The 9,811-nt window shown below is 38.9% G+C and overlaps 1 protein-coding gene across 7 annotated transcripts in view; it reads left to right on the top strand.

Moving 5' to 3' along the window:
• Klhl15 (kelch like family member 15) overlaps positions 1-4,270 on the top strand; it is a 45,506-nt gene extending 41,236 nt beyond the window's left edge. For 6 of the 7 annotated variants that reach the window (XM_008822713.3, XM_029558444.1, XM_029558447.1 and 3 more), the window contains one exon: positions 1,343-4,270. In XM_008822713.3, coding sequence (XP_008820935.1) covers positions 1,343-2,452 — 1,110 coding nt within the window. In that variant the 3' untranslated portion in view covers positions 2,453-4,270. The remainder of the gene's footprint in view (positions 1-1,342) is intronic. The other variant, XR_003847708.1, reaches the window with a different exon arrangement.
• Positions 4,271-9,811: the final 5,541 nt, after the last annotated feature.

Genomic DNA, 9,811 nt, shown 5'->3' with positions numbered 1-9,811 from the left:
TGGTTGTTAGCTGCCATGTGGGTGCTGGGAACCAAACCTGGGTCCTCTGCAAGAGCAATATGTACTTTTAACTGCTGAGCCATCTCTTCCGCACCTTTTTTTTTTTTTTAAGGCCCATCAAGTCTAATCTGTGTTCCCTAAATGCTCTTGGGTATGGGTCTATGCCTTGGAGTCTGGTCAACCTACCAGCTGACACACAATAAGGAAAACTGATTCTCCCTTTCCCAGCATCTATAAATGCCAAACAGATCCTCAGCAAGGGCTGGGACTTCCTGCCCACCTCCCCATTCTGCTGGGTCCCCTGTCTGGCTTTGATTTGCACAGGTCTTGTGCATGATGTCTTAAGTGCTCTGGGTTCATATGTGTAACGACCCTGTGGTGACAAGACAACATAGTGATCCCTGAGCCTTGGAAAATGTTATTTTCATTTTGTGTGAGTGGTTTTCCTGTATATATGTAAGTGTACCATGTGTATACCTGGTGCCTGTGGAGGCCAGAGAGGACATCAGATCCCCTGGAATTGGAGTTAAGGACAGGTGGGTGTTGGGAACTCCGGGGTCCTCTGGAAGAGCAGTAAGTACACTTAACTGCTGAGCCATCTCTCTAGCCCCTTAGTACAACTACAATTTTTTAAAATCTTTTTGAGATGAGGTCTCCCTGTAGCCCCAGCCGCCCTTGAACTCACTATGCAGACCATGCTGACCTAGATCTCATAGAAATCTGCCTGTATCTGCCTCTGCCTCTGCCTCTGCCTCTGCCTCTGCCTCCTGACTGCTAGGATCAGAGGCGTGTGCCACCACACCCAGCTCCCTTAGTAAACTCTTAAAGTGCTTTATAGTACCTTAATAGTCAAGTAGTTCTAGTTCCAGAAGCATAAAGGAAAGTTGGCCTATTGTCTCCTTCATTGTTAGTGTAGGAGTTGTTGATGTCAGACCAACTTTTTATATCAAAAACCTCAATAACTCAGTACTGTAACTCTACAAATTGCCCAACCATGGTTATTTTATGTTTATCAGTGGTTAATAAAACTGCAAGTGTAGTTTCTTCCGTGAAGCTGCTTTTCATCTCTCATCCCTACCTGTAGTCTAGGGCCTGACGTATAGTAGGTGCCTAATATAGTTTGAAAAAATTGTTTACTTTTAAAAGCTTGGGAAAACAAATAGATGATTGCAAATACAAATTATAAAAACGTGTGTGTTATATGAAGCTTTGTAGTGAACAGAAAAAACAGTTTTAGCAAAGGAATCTTAAAATAATCTCCTAATCATCTTAGTGAGCTTTGATATTTTGTTTTCTATTTATGCTTTTTCTTTTGGTTAAATTCCTTTACTTGTGTCCCTAGGTTAAAACATCAGAATTTTATAGATACTCTCGACAGCTGCGCTATGAAGTTGACCAAGCATTGAATTACTTTCAGAATGTTCATCAGCAGCCCTTGTTGGACATGAAATCAAGCCGTATTCGTTCTGCCAAACCCCAAACTACAGTATTCCGAGGGATGATTGGACATAGCATGGTTAATAGTAAAATACTTCTGTTGAAGAAACCAAGAGTCTGGTGGGAGTTGGAGGGCCCCCAAGTACCTCTACGGCCAGACTGCCTTGCTATTGTCAATAATTTTGTGTTCCTCTTAGGCGGAGAAGAACTGGGTCCAGATGGCGAGTTTCATGCTTCTTCCAAAGTGTTCAGGTATGACCCAAGGCAAAATTCTTGGCTGCGGATGGCAGATATGTCTGTACCCCGTTCAGAATTTGCTGTTGGCGTGATTGGGAAGTTCATTTATGCAGTAGCAGGCAGAACAAGAGATGAGACTTTCTACTCAACGGAGAGATACGACATCACCAATGATAAATGGGAATTCGTGGATCCTTATCCAGTTAACAAATATGGACATGAGGGGACAGTGCTCAGTAACAAGTTGTTTATAACTGGTGGCATCACCTCATCTTCTACATCTAAACAAGTGTGTGTGTTTGACCCCAGTAAAGAAGGGACCATAGAACAGCGGACCAGGAGAACACAAGTAGTCACCAACTGCTGGGAGAATAAGAGCAAGATGAATTACGCCAGATGCTTTCACAAGATGATCTCTTACAACGGAAAGCTTTATGTCTTTGGTGGTGTCTGTGTAATCTTGAGGGCCTCATTTGAATCTCAGGGCTGCCCGTCCACAGAGGTGTATAACCCAGAGATTGATCAGTGGACCATCTTGGCATCTATGCCAATTGGTAGAAGTGGCCATGGCGTGACTGTGCTGGACAAACAAATAATGGTTCTTGGAGGCCTTTGTTATAATGGTCATTACAGTGATTCCATTCTCACTTTTGATCCAGATGAAAATAAGTGGAAGGAAGATGAATATCCTCGGATGCCCTGCAAGCTGGATGGTTTACAAGTGTGCAACCTACATTTTCCGGACTATGTACTGGATGAGGTTAGGCGTTGCAACTAATGATATCTTTCTCCCTTAAAGGCAAATAAAGCATTTGTTTATGATAAAGTAGTTAAAAAGCATAAGAAAAACCTCACCAGTTTTACTATCAAAGCCATTGGTCTAATATTGTAAGAATTTTTCATTCTGTGCTAGCATCTTTTTCCTTTCAGAGGCCTCAAACTCATGCAATAAGTTCATTCTAAGCACTAGCTCTTGAAACTACTTCCAAAAGCAGTTTAATATATACTGTTCCATTTACCTGGGAAGCTGATTTTCTGCTTTAGATATTTCTTTCAGATCTCAGTGTAGGATTCATGCATCTTGTAAGAGAAGACCCAATAAATGTCACTGGATATGATTTCGGTCCCCCTCTATTTGAACCTTTTTGAACATTAATTTCAGTCTGTTACATGTTTTGGTTTTATTTAAAAGTTTAAAACTCTGGACCTTTTTTGCATGGCTTTTTGCTGAAAATGCAAAAATTTAAATTTTCTACAAAGTTTTTATATTCAGAACACTATTTCTAAGCTGCCTTCTCTTATCCGCATTGTGTTAGTGAAAGCATATCCACACTCGCATACATCCTATAACTATATAAGGCACACATCCCTTTTATGCGTGATTAGGATTTTATATTTTTAAGCTAGTATGCTAGCATACACAGTTTGCCACACTTGTTGAAATTTAGATGTAACATCTTTTCATGTATTGATGTTTTTGGAAAGTTAAAATAACTGGAGTCCTCATTTGGTATCAAAGTAACCTATCTTCAGTCCATACTGATTTCAGTAATATTTGAACTCTTTATATTCCTGAAATATGTGTGGATTTATGAAAACTTAATTCTTTACATTTTGTTTTCAAAAGTAAATGTTAGTGTTCCTTATCAATGTCTTTTCTTTTTTGAAAATGTTTCTCTTTGCAGTCTGTTTAATGTTGCCCTGTTTTAGTGAGAATCGGAGTGGTATATGGCAAGTTCTAACCCTGCAGCGTGCAAGCACTTTTAAAGAGAACTTAGGTAATACCAGACTCCTAAATAAAAGCCCCTTAAAAGTAAGTCCAACTCCTGTTCTTTATATTCAATAAGGCTGCCACATCTGTTGAATAGAAGGTAACAACTCTTAGAAAATTTGAGCTCAGTTCTGACTTAGGGGTAAGAAATGGAATTATGTTACTGCTAGTTTGTCTAGTTGGTTATTTTGTACAAAATATTCAGTGACATTAGGGAGAGAAGTCAGCCCTTGGCATTTGTCGTATTTGCTGGAAGTCCATGACATGAAGGATTATATCCACAAAGTTTGGTTTGAATCAAAAATAACTGTTTTAAAAGCATTTACAGTACATGTTTTAGAATTAGTTGCGCCTTTCAACTCTAAATGCAATGGAAGAAAATGTAGTTGACAAAATTAAGCAAGAGTGACCTGGGAGTGGATCATTTAGGTTGATGCCATTTTCTCATGAGCAGTCTATAACTGACAGATTTTATACTGGCAGAACTTGCCAGATCTTTGGATATTGGTGCAATATTGCAATGCCTTTTATATGGCTGCTGTTGTATTAATTTTTCTAGTTACTTTTTTTTTTTTTTTTGCTGCTGGCACCATTGAACATAAAATGGAAGTGTGAAACCTTTCTTTTTTTCCTTTTTCAGTTCAATTAGCTATAGTGTGAAACAACGCCTGATTTTAAAACTCCAAAACCGAAGAGTTTGAGTTTTAAGAAAGTGTCAGGTACACAAATAGCTTTTTTTTCCTTTCAGAAATCAATAGCAGTGGCTTCTCTTTAAATTTTTTTTTGGTCTTTTTTGAGACAGGGTTTCCCTGTAGCTCCAGCTGGCCTGGCACTCTCTATGTAGACCATTAAAACATTTTTTTTGTTTTTTTTTTGAGACAGGGTTTCCCTGTAGCCCCAGCTGGCCTGGCACTCGCTGTGTAGACCAGGTTGGCCTCAATCTCACAGAGATCAATCTGCCTCTGCCTCCCAAGTGCAGGGACTAAAGGCATGCGTCACCACATCTGGCAGTGGCTTCTTTTTTATATAATGCTTACATTTCCACTGGGTGGTCTTTTGTTTACTTCCAACTTGGTATTTGAGTTCCCCATAGAATGTGGGTAAAAGTCACAGATTCCTTAGAGTAGCTTTACTAGTCTTGTGTGTGTGTGTGTGTGTGTATGTGTGTGTGTGTGAGAGAGAGAGAGAGAGACAGACAGACAGAAAGACAGGAGAGATCTGCCTGCCTCTGCCTCCCAAGTGCTGGGATTAAAGGCTTGAGCCACCACACCCGGCTTTTTTTGTATTTTTAAAATAATTTTAATTGTCTTGCTTTTGGAAACTAGCAATTAGGCTATCCATTTAATTTTTTCTAATATATTCAGGATTTTGTATGTGTTGCTTTAAAGGAAATAATGCCTTCATTATTTTCCTCGGTGATGTCCTTTGCTGGGAATGACCAAAAACAAAGGCATTAGGGCAGGGTACCTGTATCAGTGACTTTACATGTCAGCGGTAGTTCTCTTTTAATTGCTTACATACCCTGTGTAGGGTAACATCCAAGCAAACAATTGAATATTCTTGGTCTTCCATTTTGAAGACACAAGGGCAAGGTCAAATATCAAATTTCAGAAAACTCATGACATCTTGAACTAATTGTGGGTTCAGCTTCACATAAGTCATGTCTGACTGTAATGGTAGCTGTAATCAGTTTTGAGCTTTAAGAAATAGTTGCTGTTGCTTGGGTTCTGAGTGTATGAAGAAACCTGTTTGTATGTAGATCTAATTTAGGTTATAAATCTATGAATAATGTACATTCCCTTTCAAACTTAGGGTTTAATTGCTGCAAGAGATTTATTTTTGTTATACTAAAACTATGGAAAAGTTTTTCATAGAATTTTTTTAAGTTTTTGTGTGCTTCATTTGGAACCATTTTTGTTTCTATGTATTGTATATGGTCAGGATTGTCGTTCTGAAAAAAATACAGTGAGATTTGAAACTATATGGTGTAACTGTTGTGATCTTTATGTGCTATGTTCCACTTTGCATTTTAAGTGCCAGACTTCACAAAAAATAGCTGATCTTTAATTTCATTTTAATTGGCACCATTTGTTCTCTTACGTGTCTTTGACCTTCTAAGTTTTGATGGTAAAGAAACTCCTTGCACTACAGCCTTTTCATAAAATACAAGATTCTCACATTGAAGGTTTTGTATTAGAAGAAATGCTACTGGTTTCTAAAAGGCAAAGCATATTAGAATGATTAGCTTTTCTTGAGATAGCTTTTTCTGTGTCCTCATTGCTCTGCCCTGTATGAGTGTTACTCTAATTGTGAAATACTGACTGAGCCCTTTACTTATCTTTTCTAAAGCAGCACCTTTGGACACCTCATTCTGGGAAGCCTGCTTGAGTCACAGTAAAGGACACACACTTGTGTGGGGAGAAGTGGTAAAATGGAGAGTTTTGTCTTAACTACATGAAACTTAGCTTTAAATATTTTATAACAAATTATTTGAGCTGCATAATCTAAACATGTCAAACGTTCTGTGGGACTATTTTTATATATGTATATGTGGGTGTAGGTCATAACATTTCAGTTTATAATATAAATTGTTATTTCAGTTTATAAGCTATCTCTCAAAAGAGACTAGCTCTTTTGAGAATACATAATTTAAAGTTTTAGAATTGAAGTAAAACAGCATAGATAATAGTGTAAATTAGCTATAATTGAGGGCTATATGGCAGTGAGACTGCTAGTGCCAGTTTTCTTGTTTGCCTACTATACATTTTTTGAGTTTTTTCTATTCTGAACATTTTTAGAGATCATACATTTGTTCAGTTGCATTTAGAGTCGGTTTGGGAATAAATATCTTCTAAAAAGAGATTTATCTTAAAAATTAAAGTCCTGAAAAATTAGTTTATTGAGAGTTTATAAAGTCAAATATTCAATAGGCATAGACTGGATAGATAATTCATGGAAACCGTATCTTGTCAGTGTACCAGTATAACATCAGTACAATATTACACACATAATGCTGAGAACGCCATCAGCTTTGTTCCCGATAAAATTCTCAGATTTTCTTTTTACATCTTTGGGAACAACTGCATTAAAATTTTACTAATCAGTATATCAGTAAGGATTAGGTGTTTTCTTTCTGAAGGAATGTTCCTAAGAGGTAATCAGAAAGGTTTTTTTCTACCTAACTTGTATGTGCCCTATACCTCTTGGGCATACTTTGTCTATAGAAACATATTTTGACCTTTAGGTACATTTTGGGCCAGTAGTCAAATAATCCTAGGGCCGATATAAAAATCTTAGACTAATTTAAGGTTTGCCTTTTTATACCTGTTTTGAAAGCCTTTACATTTTTTGTCAGGTAATTTTTCCCAAGCCGTGGATATAATCTATTCACACATGTTTATGCTGTCCATTCTGTTTTTAAATTGAAAAAAATGTTAAAAGTGTTTATGAAGAAAACTTTAAAATAAAATATTTTTAATCTTTACAAAAGTCTTTGTCTCTGATTACTTAGTCTTCACGTAGTCCTTTATATTCAGTCAGTGGTGACTTGATAAATAGTATACATTTTGTTTTCCTTCAACATGCCCAAGGATGTGCTAGGAAGTGTAATTTCTACCTACCTTTTCAGCTGTAGATTCATATGAGAGCATTAGAAAGAAATTACTTATACTCTTCTGCACAGTTGAAATTGTATAATGACGCCAAGTAATTAAAGCTCCACTAACGAATTTTGCCATTTTACGGAATAGAAATAATAGATCAAGAAAAATCCTTTGCAGTTCTGAACTTCAGTTGGTGATTTTTAGATTTCATTTGGCATGTTTGTCTCCTTGTTCTTAAAGGTATTTCTGAACTTTTTGAGACAGGGTCTCCCTGTAGCCCCAGCTGTCCTGGAACTCACTATGTAGACCAGGCTGGCCTTGAACTCACAGAGATCCACTTGCCTCTGCCTCCCGAGTGCTGGGATTAAAGGCGTGTGCCACCATGCCTGGCCTTTTTTTTTGTCTTTTTGAGACAGGGTCTTCCTGTAGCCATCCAGCTAGCCTGGAACTCATTATGTAGACCAGGCTGGTCTTGAGCTCACAGAGATTTGCTTGCCTCTGCCCCACAAGTGCTGGGGTTAAAGGCGTGCGCCACCACACCCAGCCCATTTCTACTTTATGTTGCCATCTTTCAAATTTTTTGCCTTTTTTCCCCTTCCCTGCCTATCAAAATCTACTGATTTCATGAAGCCCAACTCAAATGCTCCTGTCTCTTGAAACCCGTATATCCTCCCACTGAATTAGTTACCTCCTCTACACTCCACACATTTGTACCTCTGATTTTAATTTCGCATAATAGCTGAGGATAAAATTCTTTGTCTGTGGCTAGTCTCCTCAGGTGAAAGCTCCTTCTCATCCTCTTGAATGGAAGGACCATGTGGCTAACCTGATCCTACATTCTCAGTGGCCCCTGAACTCAAGTGTTCATTGCAGCATAATAACTGATAGCCATGGAAATTACAGGCAAATGCTGTAGAGAGTCAGATGAGGGAGAGGATTTTTAAATTAAAAATTATGTGTATTTTATGTGTATAAAGGTTTTGCCTCATGCATGCAAGTGTACCAAGTGCATGCAGTGGCCATGGAGGCCAAAAGAGAGTGTTGCATCCTCTGAGCTGGAGTTGTAGGTGGTTGTTAGCTGCCATATGGGAGCTGGGAACTCAGGTCCTCTGGAAGAGCAGCCAATATTCTTAACCACTGAGCCATCTTTCCAGTAGCTGCTCCCAGGGTTTTATCTCTTTCTTCTTCATCCACACAATCACAGTCACACTATAGCACCCCCCTCTGACACAACTTTAATTCTGACATATGTCAAATCTGCATTTTTCAAGTCAGAGTTCCAGCCACCCCTAAACATCCTTCAGGTGTTTCATTGGAGTACCAAACTGAACAAATGGAACCTTAAATATATTATCTCCTTCACTCAAACCTGGCTCACTGTTTTCCCTGTATGGCTCTACCGTTATCTGTGATAGCTTAAAACAGAAATCTGGGATTGCTTCTCCCTCTTACCTATTCTTTGTCATCCATCCACATTTTTTGAGACAGGGTCTCACTATGTAGCCTAGGATAGCCTTCAATGCTGGCTGATCCTACCTCAACCTTCCCAGTAGTGGGCATACAGGCCTGTTACCACCACACTGGATTCTACCCACTTTCAACTCTCCGCTGACTCAAGCCATACTTGCCTAGTTCAAGCCCCCATCATTCTTGCTAGACTCCTGAAGTTAGACTCCTCATCTGCCTCCATAATTTACTTTCTGCACTGCTGCCAAAGAGCATTATTATCAAAAGCTACATCTGATCCTGAGATTGAACAATCTTCAATAATTCCCCTTCGCTTTGAAAATAAGAGCTTACATCTAACTGTGCCACACAAGGCCTTTTGTCTTCCCCACCCTCCATCTCTGTTGGGGATGGAACCTGGCACCTGCTAGGCAACAGCTCTCCCACTTAGCTGCACCTCCAATCCCCCATTCAGTGCCTTATACCCTGCTCTGTAGCTATGCAAACCTTGTGAGCATCTAAATAGGTCATGTTTTCTCAAGCCTCACTGCTGTTGGACCCACTCTTCCCCCTCATCCTTTCTTGATTCACCCTTGGTTTTCATAAACCCAGCTGGGCAATGAGCACTTTCTCAAACCTTTTACACTTCTCTTAGTCTTACTGTAGCACCTTGTGGACACCCACACCCCACCTTCTCTGATACTCGATAACTACCTTGTCCATTGCACCCTTAACTGTAAGCTAATGGAAGGTACTGTGTCTTTTATCTTCTAAGAATCTGATTTACTATCTAGCACTTGGTAAGTCCTTAAAAACAGAACCTAGAAACTTGGAGGCTTTATCAATGAAATGCTCCTGGTGAGGAGGGGTAGCTGCATTAAGAGAGATTACTTGCCTGCCAAAGTTGACTTCCCCTGAGGAATACCCTCTGTTCATTTTCACTACCACTGCTCTTGTGTCTAGAAGGTACATGTACAGCTATCAGAGTTGTCAACAAATACATCCCTCACTACCTCAGTATTTCTGATCCAGGCTGAAAGCATCAAGTATAACAGACCAAAGAATGTTTTGTACAACAGTAATCTCACAAAGTACTCTGTGGGGGTGAGGAAATATTCAGTGGGCACAATAATCTTGGGAAATGGTATATATCATTTCAGAGAATCTTAACAAATTCTCATCATCAAAACACTTTATATGCATGTATGAAACTCTCAAAGTATTTTTAACAGTTAAAAAAATATTCAATATAACGCAAGAAAAACTCAAGGGGATGTTAGAAATAGCGAAATATGATCTAGCTTTGATTTTGTATGCA

This window comes from Nannospalax galili, unplaced genomic scaffold (genome assembly GCF_000622305.1).
Source record: "Nannospalax galili isolate Female #2095 unplaced genomic scaffold, S.galili_v1.0 scaffold7, whole genome shotgun sequence".
NCBI lineage: Eukaryota > Metazoa > Chordata > Mammalia > Rodentia > Spalacidae > Nannospalax > Nannospalax galili.
Note: the sequence above shows the minus strand (reverse complement) of the source record. Positions and strands in the feature narration are given on the sequence as shown.